The sequence below is a fragment of the Pongo pygmaeus genome, chromosome 18 (genome assembly GCF_028885625.2).
Source record: "Pongo pygmaeus isolate AG05252 chromosome 18, NHGRI_mPonPyg2-v2.0_pri, whole genome shotgun sequence".
Classification (NCBI taxonomy): domain Eukaryota; kingdom Metazoa; phylum Chordata; class Mammalia; order Primates; family Hominidae; genus Pongo; species Pongo pygmaeus.
This window is the reverse complement of record NC_072391.2, coordinates 16,389,421-16,406,825: the sequence shown is the minus strand read 5'-3', so window position 1 is coordinate 16,406,825 and position 17,405 is coordinate 16,389,421. Positions and strand designations below refer to the sequence as shown.

Genomic DNA, 17,405 nt, shown 5'->3' with positions numbered 1-17,405 from the left:
CTTGATTGTCATCCTCAAAGAGTTGGAGTTTTTCTCATGGGGGCGGTGGGATTCACATTGTGTCCCACAGGGCTCCTAGGGCTCTGAGAAGAGGCCACCAGGCCAAGGCAGGGAGAAGTGAAGGAAGGAGGAGGCCAGCATTCAGGGCCCTCACCCAGCCTGTGTCCCTGCAGCCTCTGCTCTCTGCCAGGTGACATTTGCAGGAGCTATTGAGTGGCTTGAGGGGGCTGTAGTTACCTCCCACCCTGTGTCCATCAGCTGTCCCCAAACCTTCCCAAATAAACATGCAAACGAAGGAAAAGCGTGTGTGCTCTAGGCCACTTAGCTGTATCGACAACTCACAATAATAGGCATAGAGTGACAGAAAGACCTGACGAGATGCCACTTGGCTTCCTCTTTCAAGTAACTCTGTAGGGTTTTCCCACATAGCGGATACAGAAGGAATTTGTTGTTGGAAAACGGGGTGGCAAGATGGACAACATTCTCTGGGACCAATGGGATGTGCAGCCTCCTGGGCTCAGGCCTCACCAGCTGCTGCACAGTGGTGGGGATAAAGACTGAGGGACACATTACATCTCCTGGGAGCAGAAGATGATGTCTGCGAACCCAGCTCAATATGCATGGCCTTGTCCCCAGGGCAGAAGATGATGTCTGCGAACCCAGCTCAATATGCATGGCCTTGTCCCCAGGCAGGGGTGGCCTCAGCTGGCCAGGTGTCCGCGTCACTGCAGAGTTCTGTTCTTAGACTGGCTGCACAGGGAGACTCTAGGGCACCAAAACATCTTCCTTCCTCACCCTCAGGCTCTCTGAGCCAGCACCTCCTGATCCAGATCTATTTCTGAACTCCTGGATCTAAGACCAAAGTCATTCTCATCAACCCTTAAGCCAGTGAAGGACTCTTCCTGGGATCTCGTGTGCTAGTGCGGCTTCCAGATAATGATAGCCAAGGTCACACTTGCGAGAGCCCTGGTGGTTCAGGCACTCTTCTTAGTACTTTATGCAAATTATCTCATTGAGTCCTTACAACAAACCTGTGAGGGAGATGGAATTACCATATTCATTCCACGAAGGAGGAAGCCAAGGGCAGAGACGTGGAGCCACTTGCCCTGCTCACAGAGCTAGGAGGAGGCAATTCGCAATGTGAACTGCGTGGCTGCTTCTCTCTCCATGCTCTTCACTGCTCTGCCCACCTGTTCTCAGTGCACTGGCCAACCAGAACACTGTCCCAGATAGCAAGTGTGACACTGTTGCCAATAGCAGGGTTCTTGGTAAGATGCCATTCCAGAGAAAGAGTCTGCTAAAAAAGAAAACAATAAAAAATAAACCTGCGGCTGCAGGGAATGGAAAACCCATGGATGCATTTTTCAATGTGAGATGAATCTTTCCCGAATAGTTGAAAGTGCCTATGCCTGCTCACTGTTAATAAGAAAAGAGTTGAAGGGTGAAAAATTAAACAAAAGAGAGGGAAGAGCAAATAAGAGAGAGCCACACCTAGGCCGGGTGTTGTGACTCACGCCTGTAATCCCAGCACTTTGGGAGGCCAAGGCAGGTGGATCGCTTGAGGTCAGGAATTCGAGACCAGCCTGGCCAACATGGTGAAACCTCATCTATACTAAAAATACAAAAATTAGCTGGGCGTGGTGGCATACGCCTGTCATCCCAGCTACTCTGGAGGCCAAGGCAGGAGAATCACTTGAACCCGGGAGGCAGAGGCTGCAGTGAGCCGAGATTGTGCCACTGCATTCCAGCCTGGGCGACAGAGTGAGACTCGGTCTCATTAAAAAAAAAAAAAAAAACAAAAAAAAAAAGAGAGCCACACCTAGATTCCCATTACTGATCCGTAGAAACTGAGTTAGCAGTTCCATTCCTGCTGCCTCTGCACTGATTGGGAGGGAAGCGGGACTGCAGCAGTTCTCCTTGTTCCTCATCACACAACCGAATGGTCCTAGGAGAGGCCGAGAGAAGGCTACAGCTTGCTCCGGTGCCCCATTCTTCCCAGGGCTGCAGTCTACCGGTCTACTTGGGATAGCACTCGAGCCTTGGGAGAGCGATGAAGAGAATTGTTGGCGTCTCAGAAGTGGAGAACAGGTTCCCATCCAAGCTGAGCTGAGGGGACGATGGCTCAGGTCAAAGCTGGGTACACTCCCCTTGCCATGTGTTATCTTTTTAGTGCAGGGATGTGAAAGGGAGGGGCTGGGGTGGGAGGGTGAGAAAGGCCGTTTTGTTAAGTGCTTGTTATTGTGCAGCCAGCAGGATGCCGGGCATTTTACAAATAGGATGTCGCAGGCGTTGTGGTGGGTGAGTACTGGCCCTATTTTACAGATGAGGACACTGAGGCTCAAGATTTTCTGTTAATAAGTGTTGAGGCCCAAGTCTACTTGACCTTAAGCCATCTGACCTTAAGACCCTTAAGGTCTTTTCCGGGAGACCTTGGTAGCCAAAACTAATCAGTGAAGAGCTTCATGAGAACATTCTTCCCCTACCTCCATGCCTCCGTGCCTGAAGCAGCCTCTGGGATGTGGCATTCTTTCCTGTGACTGGTGAAAATTAAACTCTAAGGAAGAACCCTGGAGGAAACATTCCAGAGTTGTTTTGCTTTTATCTGCAACTTAGCAGCAAACACAGAGACTCTTCATCCACAGATTTCATCATTGTGCTTATAATGTTAAAAATACACTCCATGCGTGTGGTTAACAGCAAATGGCCCAGTCATACACATGCTCGGATTGCCAGAGCATCTTGACTTCCCTTTTGAGGCACCGCCTTTTGCAGGTGCTGAGCTTTAGGGCTCCCTTCTTTCGGAGGAGATGAGCCCGGATTCTTTTTCTGCACCCATGTTTCTTCTGGGGGAGACAGCAGGTGTTATAGAAGGAGCACAACTTGGGATTCCGCCAAAGTTGGCTTTGAATTCTTGCTGTGTCTGTGGGCACGTCGCTTAGCCTCTCTGAGCCTCTGTAGAATATGGGAAACAGGTTACTCAAATAATTACATGAGTGCGTGCAAATAAATGTCTGACTCCTTAACGTCTTGACATTCCTTCTCTACCCGGAGCCAGGGGCCTCGTTTGATTCTCAAGCCCCTGACATTTTAAAAAGCTATGGAGATCAAAGATTTATTCCTCCCTACGTAGACAAATGAGATTTCCCTGAAATTACAAATGATTTTTCTGCATCTTTCCAGCTATCAGTTAGGAATTGGCAAACATTTTCCGTAAATGCCCATGTAGTACATGACTGTGTGGGTCACGCTGTCTCTCTCACTGTTACTCCACTTTGCTGATGCAGCCTGAAAGTGGTCATAGATGATGCATAACCGGCTGAGTGTGACTGTGTTCCCATAAAACTTCGTTTACAAAAACGGGCTGGATTTGGCCCAGGAGCCATAGTTTGCTGACCCCTGATGTAGAGTATGGAGAGGTACTGGGTTTAGGTGCTGGAAATGCAAAAATGAATGAGAGTCCTTGCCCCGGAGAGTTCTGCCTGTAACACACTTGCACGTAGTGCTGGTAAGGGATGTTCTGTTTGCAAGAGGACATTTAAGGTAACAGGAAAGGCAGGTACCTTTGGTTGTTCTTACAGGCTGGTGTCACTAGCAGATCAACCCAGGTGTATCTAAATCTGCTCCTGCCTGCAAGGATGAGCTCCTCAGACCTGCTGCTTAAACATCCTTGATATCTCTCAGTGCTGTTAAATGCTGCTCAGTGGTCCCAGGCCAATTTTACATCTTAGTTTTCCTTGGGATTGTAGCGTACCTTAGGAAATCCTACATCCACTCTCCATGTTACTGTTAACACTAGCGTGAGCCAGTTCAGGTTCTCAGTTTTGCACAGCTGCCTTTCTTTGGCATCATCTGGTTGACCTGTGCCTCAGTTTCCCTGGCTGTTAAATTGGAGTTAAGGATGAAATAGTGCATGAGAACTGATATGGTCTGGCTGTGTCCCCACCCAGATCTCATCTTGAATTGTAGCCCCCACAATTGCCACATGTTGTGGAAGGGACCTAGTGGGAAATAATCGAATCACAGGGGCAGTTTCCCCCCATACTGTTCTCGTGGTAGTGATTAAGTCTCATGAGATCTGAGGGTTTTATAAGGAGTTTCCCCTTTTGCTTGGCTCTCATTCTCCTGCCTGACACCATGTAAGATGTGACTTGCTCCTCTTTGCCTTCCGCCATGATTGTGAGGCCTCCCCAGCCGTGTGAAACTGTGAGTCCATTAAACCTCCTTCCTTTATAATTACCTTTATTAGCAGTGTGAGAACAGACTAATACAAGAACATTCGTTCCGTGTGTGCTAAACTTAAAAAATCATGTTTGTGTAACCCTTTAAGAGGAACTCTTCCTTAGCAACTCAATAGGGGGAATGGGTCAAAGTAGAACCTACCCTCATAGGAGAACACAGGGAGGGCTCTGGCCACTGAGCCTTGAAACGTCTCCTAGAAACCCTGGGACCTGGGAGGAGAGGCTAAAAACAACCACAGATGTGGGGCAAAGCAGGAGAAGCCTGCAGCCCAGGGACCCAGCCACTGTAAGACTGCTCATTGACTCTTCAAACCTTGTTTCCCTCATCTGAAGCAGGAGCAAGTTTGGGTTAGTTGAATACTCTCCACTCATTGCAATAGGTCTGAGTGTTTCACCAATTGGTTGAAAATTCATAACTTAAGAATAGTTCTATATTGGTAGCTTCAGCCTGGAGGAATGCTAGGCAGTTGTTGATTTGTGCTTTTATAGGTGATCCTTAAAAGTCTGTTGATATAAAGAGGATGGCAGAGAGTTTGGCATGTTACCCCATGTGTGCAGTTGAGGGGTGTGTGTGTGTGTGCGTGTGTGTATGTGTATATGCGTGCACGCGCAGCCTCCTGGCAGTTCGCCTCTTGCCTGGCATCTCTGCTCTGCAGCCAGAATGACTGATTGAAGTGTGAGCTGGACCAGCCTCTCTGTTGCTTAAATCCCTCATAGGTTTCCCCCGTCGGAGCACAGACCAAAGCCATGCTCATCTCCCTCGTGCTTCAGGCTCCTCCCAGACTCCTTATCCATCCCTGTCCTCCGTGGACTTTTCACAGCCTTAACTGTCTAATGAATTGTGCTGACTGCTGTGTGGAGACTGTCTCTCCTGGTGAATTGTATGCTCTGTGAGCCCCGGGGCTTCCTCTCCCCGTGTCACCTGCAGAGAGTCTGACTACTGAGTGGAATGTAGTGCAAATCTGTGGAATAAACATATGCATAACTAGTGTGCATTTGTGGAATGGAGCTGTCAGCCCCTCATCCTGGGCGAGGGCTGCCGAACACCGAAACCGCCATGCCCTCAGCGGGGTTTCCACAGAGCCCAGAATGTTTCTCTGCCAGGTGCTGGGCTGGGCTGGTTCTTGCAGGATCCTATTGGAGCTTCCTAACAACCCCACCAGGGCAGCTTCTGTTGTCCCCATTTTCCAGGAGGGAAGTAAGGCCCAGAGAAGTGGAGTGGCTTATTCTCGGCCACGCAGCTGAGTCAGAGCTCAGGCCCAGCTGACTCAAGTCTTGTTCAGTCTTAAAAAAAAAAAAAAAAAAAAATCACTTATTTAGAATGAGGAAATAAATCGCAACAAATTATCTTTATTTATTGTTTGGAGATGGGGTTTCACTCTGTCACCGTGGCTGGGGTGCAGTGGCGCAATCACGTCTCACTGCAGCCTCTGCCTCCCGGGATCGGGCAGTCCTTCCACTTCAGCCTTAAGAGTATTTGGGACTATAGGAGCATGCCACCACACCCAGCTACTTTTTAAATATTCTGTAGAGATGGGGTCTCCCTGTGTTGCCCAGACTGGCCTTAGACTCCTGGGCCCAAGCAATCCTCCTGCCTTGGCCTCCTGAGTTACTGGGATTACAAGCATGAGCCACCATGCCCAGCCTTACAAATTATCATTGTTAAAGAGCTGATACATACCACAAATACCGCAGAATCCAGACAAACATCATAGTTTAATTAATTAACCATCAGGCACACTTCTCTGATCCCTTTTCTCCTACATTTTTAAGCTGCATACTCTGATAGCCTGTTTAGAAGACAGTACTGTTACATCATTTTCTGTACAGAGAGTAGAAAGATAATCCAGTCGTTCTTCCAGCATGGTGCAACAAAAACTTTCCAGCATTTTGCTTGAAATTTTAAAAGCAATTATATGAAAGAATTTTACAGTGAACACATGTATACCTACCAGTTAGAGTCTACCATTAACATTTTGCTGTACTTTATCATCTGTTTTTTTTATCCATCCATCTATGCGTGCATCCATCCAGCCATTCATTCATTCATCTGTCCATCATTTTATCTTTTTTGGGATGCATTTCGTAGTAAATTGCAGATGTCGGTATATGTTTCTTCCAAAATACTTCGGTTTGCACATAGAACTTTACCATCACCCCAGATTGTCCCTTCCTGCCATTTCCTGGTGTTTCCCACTCCGCTCTCCCTGAGGCATTCACTGTTCTGATTTTCTTTCCACCAGAGACAGGATAGTTTCTTTCTTTCGATTTAAAATTGCATGATTGTTACGTTGATTTTTTGAAAGGTTAACAAGTCATGTACATGGTAAAAATGTATAAGGTCTAAAGTTTTACAGACAGGAATAAATCCTCCTCTCTCCCGTGACACTTGCTTCTCAGTGCCTTCTCTCAAAGGCACCCATGGCTATCAGGTTCTTATGTGTCTTTATAGAAATGGTTCATGCATATAAACACGTGTATCTCCCAACACCTTAATACTTCATGAGGATAGTAGCTCATCTGACACGTTGTTTTGTGTCTAGCTTTTGTCATTTGACATTGTATCTTAGAGATCTCCTCCTCCTTAGAGGAGATGCCTGCTGTTCTTTTCGTAGCTGCACAGCCTGGCTGTGACTGTGCTGTGTTTTATATAACCATTTCATTCCTTGTTTCCAGGCTTTTATTACCCTAAGTGGTGTTGCAACAAATGTGTTTGTATCCTTGTCACTGTGCTTATGTTGTCCATCACTCTTTATTTCTTGGAAAGAAAATAGATGTCCATTCTTAGTGAAGTAGTAAGTTTGATCATTTCCCCATGCCCTTTGCCTCCCACCCTTTCCCTGCTCCAGCCATTCATCCATCCATCTGTCCATTTTTACATCTGCCTCTCTATCTATCCAATGGGAACATTCACTGAGCAATCAGATGTGCCTGCCTACCACGTTGGACTCTTAGAATATTGTCCTTGACACCCTGATTATCTTTTGGGAAAAACAAACGTGTCAAAAACTAATTCACAGAAGTGTGATAGTCTATGTTTGTGTGAGGTTTCAGGGCTGCCCAGAGGATAAAATAAAAACTCTTTAAAGCTCTTATTTGCCAAGTTTTTACTCCTAGCAAAGAATCCTTGACCTCAGCTGTTTTTAAAAACCACAGAGAACAAAAACAAGAACAACAAAACCCACAGAAATATGATGCCTCTAGTTGTATGTTTGTAAAACAAATGAAAAAACTAACAGAGAACCCCGAAAGTGCTCCAGAACTGGGCTGGCTTTGTCCTGAAGGCGTGGATAGCCCTGGCTGACTTTATGATCAGATCATCAGGCCTGAGCCTGTTGCTTGGCTTGACCAACCAAGCTGAGAGACAGAACCATGCCATTTCACATTCTGTTCCTTATTAAAAGATGAGATGAGAAAGCAAGAGCATTGGTGGGATGGAAAACAGTTGTCATTTTTTGGCAGTAAAAAGGGAGAGCTAATTGCATAAGGGCAGGCTATTTGAAAATAGGGATGAGTGAGAAAGTGACTCTGGAAAACAAATTATGGCTGCCATTTCATGATTGGAACAAAGGTTTGCTGGCGCCATAGCATCTTCCTTGTTGCTTTTCTTTGGAGCAATGAATCTGAGAACCTGGTAATTAGAAGAAAGAAAATAAGATTCTCTTTGGTTTTTTTTTTTTGTTTTGTTTTGTTTTTTTTGTCTCTAAACTAACTTATCCTTCCCATGCGTCAAGATTTTGAGTTTGCTACAAAGCAGTCTAAAAATCTGTTGGCATTTCAGGGTGGAAACATAGCATAGCCTATGATTCATTCGTTCATGGATTCATTCATTCATTCAGTGTGTTAGTTCGGTGCCTACATGTGCTGGGTTCTTGGCTAGGCTGCAGTGTGTCATGGTGAACAGGTGGGTGTGGTAAGCACATATAGAGCTCTCTGAGTTCACAAGGAGGGTTCCAATCCACAGATAACCAGCGTGGAGTCATTACAAGCTGAGGAATGTGAACCGTAGAGGGTTGCAGTGGAGACACTGTTTAGTTCTGGTGGTCTGGGAAGGTGCCTCCTAGGAATTCATATTTTGGCTGAGTCTTAGATGAGAAGAGCTAACCTTACAGAGAGGCTGAGGAAGAGGAGGAGGGAGCAGTAGCTTACAATAATACTTGCTTCACAGATTGTTTGAAGATTAACTGTGAGACCATGAAGTCCTTGGCACGTAGTAATTGTTCAGCACATGCTGGCCTCTCCCCTTACCTTTGTTGACTTTTTCTAATAGGGCAATCAGAGGCTGGTTGTCATGAGGTAGACAAGGAAGAAACCAAGGTTTACGGAAGCCAAGTGACTTCTCAAACCATCAGAGGAAGCCCAGGATTAGAACTCAAAACATCTGCATTTCTATCTGTTCCTGAGAGCTTATGTACTTGGCTCAGATTCTGGAGGCTGACCTGTGTTCCCAGAGATGAAAAAGGACCTGGGACTTCCTAGGGGCAAAACCTCCTAAGTCATCCAGCAGCAGCAACAGCAAAATAAAATCAGAAAACCCCCAAGCTTTAAGGAGGCTCAAGGTTTTAGACCCAGTTGTACATCTGTGTATGTCTACTCTGGAGCTATTGAGTCCTGTCAGACTTTCTTCACCCATCAGAGGTCTGTTTACCAGCTAAGGCTCTTGAGTATGAATTTGGGTTACTTCATCTTCTGGGCATCCCAGAGGCAAGATGCGAAGAACGGAGACTTTGTAGTGGGAGGCAGTATAGCTTAGCCATTAGAAGAGCAGGCTCTGGAGCCAGACCACCTGCGTTTGAACTCCACCTATGCTACTTACTAGCTGAATGACCCCGGGCAAGTTACTTTTATGGATTGTATATCGCTGTATGTGAAACCACCCCAAAACTTAATGGCTTAAAAAAAAAAAATGGCTGTTTTTTTTTTATCTCTCATGATTCTGTGGGCCGACTGGACTCGGCTGGGTGGTTCTTCTACGTCATGTGGTGTTGACCAGGGCTTGACTGAGCTGGACATCCAAGATGGTGGTCTCATTTATCTGGCAGTTGGTGCTGGCTGTCCACTGGTACTTCAGATGGGCTTATTGATCAGAATACCTCATGTGGCTTCTCCACCTGGAGAAAGCCTGAGCACCTGAAAGCACTGAGGCTGAGTGAGAGACTGCTGAGTAGACTAAGAGATTTGGTTTGGGCTCCTGACATCTTTACTTCCTCTGTGTTTATTCACAGTGCTCTCTCTTGTCCTTGCCCATGAAATGGGAAGCGCACCTCTGCCCACCCACTGTGGAAGAGCTTTGTGGAGTGGGCAGCCTTTGATGATCCCGGGTGATAGTGGTGTCATGCTTGCACACCCCTCAGGACTAGAAGTGAGGGTAGCTGCAATGACGGAAGGGTTCCCTGTTCATCTTTACCACCCCCTTACCTGGACCCTAATTCTGCCAATGGGAGGACATGTAATTTTTTTTCTATGGCTTTGGCAAATTGGCTGATTTTCTTTTTCTCTCCCTCTTCTGTCTTTCCTTTTTATTTAAATAAACATTTATTCAGGACAGAGTGGATACTTTTCATTCTTTTTGGCAGAACCTCTAGTGTCTTCCCAGGTTTGAGGACTTGCCAGTCAAAGTGGCAGGGTGGGCCTGTGTCAGAGTTCCACACTGGCACTGGGGTCAGAGTTTCACAACTAGGGAGAAGAGACTTGTTGTTTCTGGCCTGTCCCTGCCCCCCACCTCCCCCAAACAACCCAGGAAATCCTGAGTCAGTGGAGATGATGGAAACTACTTTGCTGATGCAGCCCAGAAGTGGATTCCCCATTGGTCTCATCTACCATTTCACATCCTTGTGTGTACAGCACTGAGAGTGTTTGCTCTGGCATGATTCAGGAATCCTGGCTGCTCTGTTGCTCTAGTAATGGGCTCTGCCTTTCCTTGCACCTGAAGACTGCCACGTGAGTGCCCAGACCACAGGCATAGGGTGAGGTGCCTTCTCTGCAGGGTCAGGGAGAGGTGAATGGAGATAGCCATGTTGCTGGTGGCTGGTTTGTGCCCCATATCGAGGGTAAACTAAAGAGAAGTCTGCATCCCAGGGATGTGTTCTCCAAGATTCCCCAGACTTCAGGAGGTCACAGGGGATGTTTGTAGCCAGTATCAGTAGAAAGTTGATTTTTCTTACAAAATAATCCCTGCGCCATGCTCTTTATTGCCAGAATATAAAATAGAATCAGCTCTCTAAAGGACTGCTGTCAAGTCTAGCTAATATCTGGTTCCAGTCTTGAAAGACAGCAAGAAAAGACAAAATTTGATGTTGAGTAAGCTCGGCCTTTAATTATCATCATGCATTTGCTACAGTGCCTGGCCTTGTTATCAAGTTATGTTCCATGGAGGTTAGAAAGTTCCCAAATTGTTTTTCCAAGCAGCCTCCCTGGTAGTCATGTAGACACACAAAATCTCCGGGTTTACTGATCCCAATAATGCCACGTAATTAGAAGAAAAGCCTCTAAGTCAGAAGGGTTGAACAACTCCTAGGTACGCATATCCTCTGTTCAAAATGTTCCCTGAAAATCACCACCCCTCAGGGGAAACTTACCTACCCAAAAAATGCCTTGTTCCAGAATTAGTCGTTTTAGAAGAAGCCCTTTGTTTTCTATAATTGTAGAGTAACGTCTGTCCTTAAAAAGTCTGCCTTGTCTTTCACCTTGGTCCTTTTGGTTGCCTTCTGCCTGTGCTCTGTGGGGTAGATACAGCCAGATGTTCTTGTAATTGAGGTTCCTGAGTGCAAACTCTGTTCACTTCCAGTTGGAAATGAGGCTGCATCTAAAGGCGGTGGCGATTGTGTGTAGCAGTGAAGCTGGTGTCCTGATGGCCTGTGAGTCCCGCTCCGGTCTGCTCACTTGATCCCCATAGCATGCCCAGAAGAGCCTTTCCCAGCCTCAGTGCTGAGGGGGAAACCCGGAGAAGAGGAGTGGCCGAGAGCTGCCCTACAGTGTCTGCCAGAGAAGGTGCTGGTGTCCTCCACATGGATGAAAGGGGGAGAATGGGTGTTGTCTAGAAGGGGACATGGCCTTAGAACCCTTTCTTTGCCCTTTTCCGTCCGTGATGCAGAACTATTTGGAAGGCACCGTCTCTGCCACCTTGCTTTCTGGATTGGAGTGAAATGCATGGAGTGGGATGAGGTGGAAAGGGTATTTGATTACTTAATAATGTGATACACACTTAAATTGATATATAATGTATCTGCTTATGGTTATGCAACTAATACGTCTTCGTTGTAGAAAGTACAGAAAAGTTCAAAATAGAAAATACAAATTCTCTTAATTTTTATTTTTTATTTTTTTGAAACAGGGTCATGCTCTGTCACACAGGTTAGGTCACTGCAGCCTTGAACTCCGGGACTCAAGTGATGTGCCCACATCAGCCTCTCGAGTAGGTGGGACTACAGGCTTGTGCCGCCATGCTTGGCTAATGTTTTTTTCCATTATTTTTAGGAGAGACAAGGTCTTGCTATGTTGCCCAGGCTGGTCTTGAACTCCTGGGCTCAAGTGATCCGCCCACCTCGGCCTCCCAAAGTGCTGGAGTTACAGGCATGAGCCACTTCACCCAGACTCCACTGTTGATTTAAGGAGAGCCTTCTAATGTGTTCTTCGTTTCTTCTTGAAGCCTTCAAGACTGCTTCAATCTTACTTCCTTTTTTCACCTTTTTAGCTGACTTTTTCTGTTTGCTGAAGGTTTATAGCAGAAAAGCTTTGAAGTTGGACAGATCCATTTCCTAGATGTGTGACCTTGGGCAAGTTTTACAGCCTCCCTGAGCCTCGGTTTCCTCATCTGTAAAGTGGGGAGAATTATACCTGTCCTCAAGTTCACTGTGAAGCTTGCTGGGGATTGTGGGTAGTGTGGAAACCCTGAGAGGTAAAAGGTGTAAATTCAGTGTTCTCTTTTTTTCTCTTCACTACCCCTCACCCTTCCCTGTTCCACTTGTTCTCTTAGTCTTGATCCTCCTTGTTAAAATTCTAGCCAATTTAGTTTCTAGAAGATCAAAAAAAGAAGCTCATTCCCTGGGTATGAGAAAAATATCAACATTTATTGAACATCTACAACTACTGGGCATTTTGCTGTCTGCTTTACATAATAATTGCAATACTTGTGACAGCTATGAGAATCAGTTTCCTATCTGAGGGGGAGCTGAGGGTGGGTAGCTTACTGGGGGTCACGTGCACCTTTGAATGCCTGCTTGCCTCACCCCCACCTCCACAGTGTGTGGTCAGGACCCCTAAGTGGTACTGGTGGTGGGGTCCACCATGCCACACAGTTCAGTTTCTCTCCCCTAGTCATCATGTCATGTGGCCCTTCTGAGTCAGAAGGAGAAGCTATATTCTGCTGCCTCAAATTGCTCGTACATTATGAGGGGAAAGGATGGAGCCCTTGTGGGGGTGACATTGGCCTTTTGTGTTTACCTACTGGGTGTGTCTGTGTGTGTGTTGTTCATCATGGTAACAATGGATATTTTTTCCATTGCACATCTGATAACTTGCATCTCAGATCCTAATTAGGCCTTTAGTGCTCCAAAATTACATGCTCTTACATGCCTGTGATTATCTCAATAGGATTAGCAGTCCCTTGTCCGTAAAGATAATTGAGATCTCTCATGGTGGCATATTTTTATTGCTGCAACATCCTCTCCAACCATCCCGCCACACAGTCTCTTACCGTTTTCCAGTGACTGCTTTTTCACTTCATTCTGAACAGGAAATGTTCAGGGATCTCTGAGAGGCAGAATTCTTTTGTGATTATGCAAACCATGGTAACCATTATGCATTTTTTCTCCCCTCTCCCCCTTCTCCTGATGGTAGGTGCCTGGAGATTTGAGTCAAACGTCCGAAGACCAGAGTTTGTCGGATTTTGAAATGTAAGTCCACAGCCTGTGCTCACAAGGGGTCCTTTAGAAACTGGACTCTGTTGTTGGCTTTTGTCCCAGAAGACCACAGGGGGAAACAAATCACTGCTGAGACCCACACAAGGTTGATGTGGTTCTTGTAGAGCTAGTAGGAGTCGTTCTCCTACAGCCTCAGTCTGGCCCTCAGATGTGTTTTTTTCTCCCCCTTGGGTATTTAAAAACATTTTTTTTTTTTGGCTGACATTTAAAAGTTGGAAGCTATCACATAAAAAGACAAATTTCCTTTATTTTCTTTAAAAATGAGATGCTTGTCCCTGTGAGGCCACAGTCCGCTGGAGCTGAGTAAAAGCTATCCCCTTTGCACAGGGCATGTGCCGTCCAATTGACCATAGTCCCCGCTCTTTGCTGTTGCCTGGAAGTGACCGACTTCACTCATTTTATGATCTGTGTGGCCCCTGGGTTATTGGAAACAACAGTAGTCGATGCCTTGTTCGGATTTTTGATTGGGTTAGATTCTATTTGGCGCCTCTGCTGAGCCACCCCTAGGGAGAGGTTAGTTGGTCATCAGACTATTTTTTTTTTTTTTTTTTTTTTTGAGACGGAATCTCTGTCGCCCAAGCTGGAGTGCAGTGGCAAGGTCTCAGTTCATTGCACCCTCTGCCTACTGGGTTCAAGTGATTCTCCTGCCTCAGCCTTCCAAGTAGCTGGGATTACAGGCACACACCACCACGCCTGGCTAATTTTTGTATTTTTTACTAGAGACGGGGTTTCACCCTGTTGACCAGGCTGGTCTCGAACTCCTGACCTCAGGTGATCCACCCACCTCGGCCTCCCAAAGTGCTGGGATTACAGGCGGAAGCCACCATGCCCAGCCGATTTTTGTTCAGGATTTCTTGGGCTTTGGACAAATAGATCCCTTAGGCTGGTAAAGGAAATGGGATAAGTTGTCTCCTCTCTCATTCAGCTCTGGCGAGTTTAAGGTTCAGCACCCCTTGGGAAGAAAAGCCCAGGAAAAGCCCCTTCTAGAGCAGGCAGGGCTGGGCCTTGGAAAGAGCATCTCTTCAGAGCCGGGCTGGCCTGTGTTGAAATCTCAAGCATCAGTCCAGCCATTTGACCTCACTGGGCCTCACTTTCCTAATTTGTGAGGCGAAGGTCCTGATGCGAACCTTGCAGGGCTTGTGGTGGCAATGAGTGAGATTATGAAAGGCATGAGGGCATCACGGGGCTACTCGTGTTGGGGCAGCTGCTGGGGTCGGGGGTGGAGGTGGCTGTTAGGCTGATAGGGTGGAGCGGCTGAGGTGGGTGAGAGGTGAAGGATGAAAATCAAAGGTGAATTTGCCTGCTGTGGGCTTGTGGGCAGGGGGAGCACGGCATGAAGAGGCTCCTGGAATGGCAGAGTCCAGTCGAGGGCAGCTGTGGGAAGAAACTGGGAAGACAGGAGAGAGCCACAGAGGGGAGTCCCAGACACGAGGCTGGAAGTACTCATTATTAAAGCAAGAATTCACCCAGGTTCTGCTGCAGGCCTGTCCCGGCAGGTCCCGAATAGAGGGGATGAATTAGCCATGGTCCCTGCCCTCAAGTGGTCTCTGCCTGATCCAGGCCATGTTGTTTCTCCCCGGAGATTTGGAACCTCCCCAACCAGTTTACTCATCTATGCTAAAGCCACAGGCAGCAATGACACCATTCCCCTCTCAGCATGGAGACTGAAATCCTTCGTGGAGCTTACAAAGAAGGCCCTCACTCACCTCTGGCTTCGTTGCCAGCCTTTCCCACTCCTCTCCCTGCACCAGCCATCCTGGCAGTTCCGCTCCTCTAACCCACTTGGTCTTCTCCCTTTAGGATTATTACTTTACCCACTTAAACCACTTGTATACAGCATCACCTCTGTGCTGGACACTATTCTGACTCCTCAGTCCCTACAACAACCTTCAGAGATGGGTGTCACCTCACAGATGATGAAATTGAGCCGGGATTCAAACCCAGGCAGTGCTGGTCTAGACTCAGTGCTCTTCACAAATGCTCATTCCCCTGCCTGAAGCACCTTTCTCATTCTCAACCTCCCTTTCCCAACTTGGCTAACTCTGAATATCCCTGAAAGCCTGGCCCAAACATTGCTTCTTCAAAGAAGCCTTCTCTGGTGTTCCAGACCAAAGCAGGCCCTGGAAGTCAGTATCCTTAGATCCAGTGTTCCTTTGTGGCGCTTACAATAATAGTAAATAATTTATCTGTAACAGCTATTGGCATATATACACCTGACAACAAAGTTTCAGAACATATGATGTAAAAAATCAACAGAAATGAAAGGAGAAACAAACAGCTCTACAGTAAGACTTGACTTCAGTACCTCACTTTATTTATTTATTTATTTATTTATTTAGAGATAGAGTCTTGCTCTGTCACCCAGGCTGGAGCGCAGTGGCACTATCTCTGCTCACTGCAAGCTCCACCTCCTGGGTTCATGCCATTCTCCTATCTCAGCCTCCCGAGTAGCTGGGATTACAGGCGCCTGCCACCACGCCCGGCTATGGTTTTTTTTGTTTTTTTTTTTGTATTTTTTTAGTAGAGACGAGGTTTCACCGTGTTAGCCAGGATGGTCTCGATCTTGTGACCTCGTGATCCGCCCGCCTTGGCCTCCCACAGTGTTGAGATTACAGGCGTGAGCCACAGCGCCCGGCCTCAGTACCCCATTTTTAATAATGGATAGGATAACTAGACAGAAGATCAGTAAGGGGATAGAAGATTGGAACAACGTGAGAAACCAATTAGATTTAACAGGCTTATATAGAACAGTCCCCAAATAACAGCAGAATGCACATTCTTCTCAAGTGCCTGTAACTTTCCAGGAAAGACTATATGTTAGGCCACAAAACCAGTCTCAATAAATTTTTGAAAATTGAAATCATCCAAAGTATCTTCCTTGACCACAATAGAGTTAAATTTTTTTTTTTTTTTTTTTTTTTTTGAGATGGAGTCTCACTCTCTTGCCCAGGCTGGAGTGCAGTGGTGTGATCTTGGCTCACTGCAATCTCCACCTCCGGGTTTAAGCGATTCTCCTGCCTCAGCCTCCCAAGTAGCTGGGACTACAGGCATGTGCCACCATGCCCAGCTAATTTTTGTATTTTTAGTAAAGACAGGGTTTCACCATGTTGACCAGGCTGGTCTCGAACTCCTGACCTCAGATGATCCACCTGCCTCAGCCTCCCAAAGTGCTGGGATTACAGGTGTGAGCCCCTGCACCCAGCCCACAACAGAGTAAATTTTATGGAGATTTGTCTTTCTCCCATGTTAAAAGTGAGTGCTCCAGAAGAAAGGGCTATGTCTGCTGCTTTTATTGCTCTGTCTCTAGTACCCAGAGTAGTAGCTTCTCAATAAAACTTGTTTAATGAGTGAGTGAAGGAACAAAAGGATGAACAGATGAACTAACACCTAGGAGGGAGATGATCACCTAAACAATCAATTTCTGATACAGTGTGGTCAATGCACTGAAAGAGAGAACCATCTAACCCAGGCTGGGGTAACCTCGCTCTAACCCTGGGAGGTTGTCTAGTCCTCACCAATCCAGAAAAGTTAATAAAAACCAGAGTGCTAGTTATATTTCTGCCTTGTAGCCTGACACAGAAATGAAAGGAGAATGTTCTAGGCACTAATACAATTTCAGGGACCTTTCCACGAGGAAAGTGATTAGATACACAAACCAGTTTTGGTGGCTCAGAATTGCAGTGTACAAATTGCATTGAGCCCTGGGGAAGTGATCAATGGGGTTTAATTTACCCCTCAAAGGAGGTCAGCTTCTCAGCTCAGAGATGAGAAGAAATGCTATTTCAGGAGAGACCCATTACCTGAAGGGTTATTTTCATTGTGAAAATGAAATGGTCTTTACTCTAGAGGTTGTGAGAACATTGAGTCGTGGAAATCTTCCATCACCGGTGTCTCAAATTGTGTTCCAAGCCCAGAAGGCTGGCTAGTTTTTATGAGCTGCTCTTGAGCGAGAAGGAGAGCTCAGGAGAAAGCATTTAGCCCTGGAACAGCTCTAATTAGAGGCGAAGGCTGGGACCTTGCAGCCCTTCCAGAATAGTGCAGCACCGTTTTGATAATTATTACAATTGATCTTGAAGTTTCAGGGACAGTCAGCTTATTAGCTCTGTGTAATTTGGATCCAGCCAGGTACAAATGTGATAGTGACTTACAAGTTAAGTTTAAAGTCATCACATAAGACAAAACAATCACATAACCAAAATATCTGTTAAACATGCCTCAAATAGCCCATGTGAGGTGAGAAATAAAT

At 46.3% G+C, this 17,405-nt stretch overlaps 1 protein-coding gene across 9 annotated transcripts in view; it reads left to right on the top strand.

Annotated features, from left to right (window-relative positions):
* The window catches only part of SNX29 (sorting nexin 29), a 584,951-nt gene that overhangs the window by 396,054 nt on the left and 171,492 nt on the right, over nt 1-17,405 (top strand). For 8 of the 9 annotated variants that reach the window (XM_054453330.2, XM_063654331.1, XM_063654334.1 and 5 more), the window contains one exon: nt 13,077-13,132. In XM_054453330.2, coding sequence (XP_054309305.2) covers nt 13,077-13,132 — 56 coding nt within the window. Of the gene's footprint in view, nt 1-11,025; nt 13,041-13,076; nt 13,133-17,405 lie in introns of those variants that run through there. The other variant, XM_063654333.1, reaches the window with a different exon arrangement.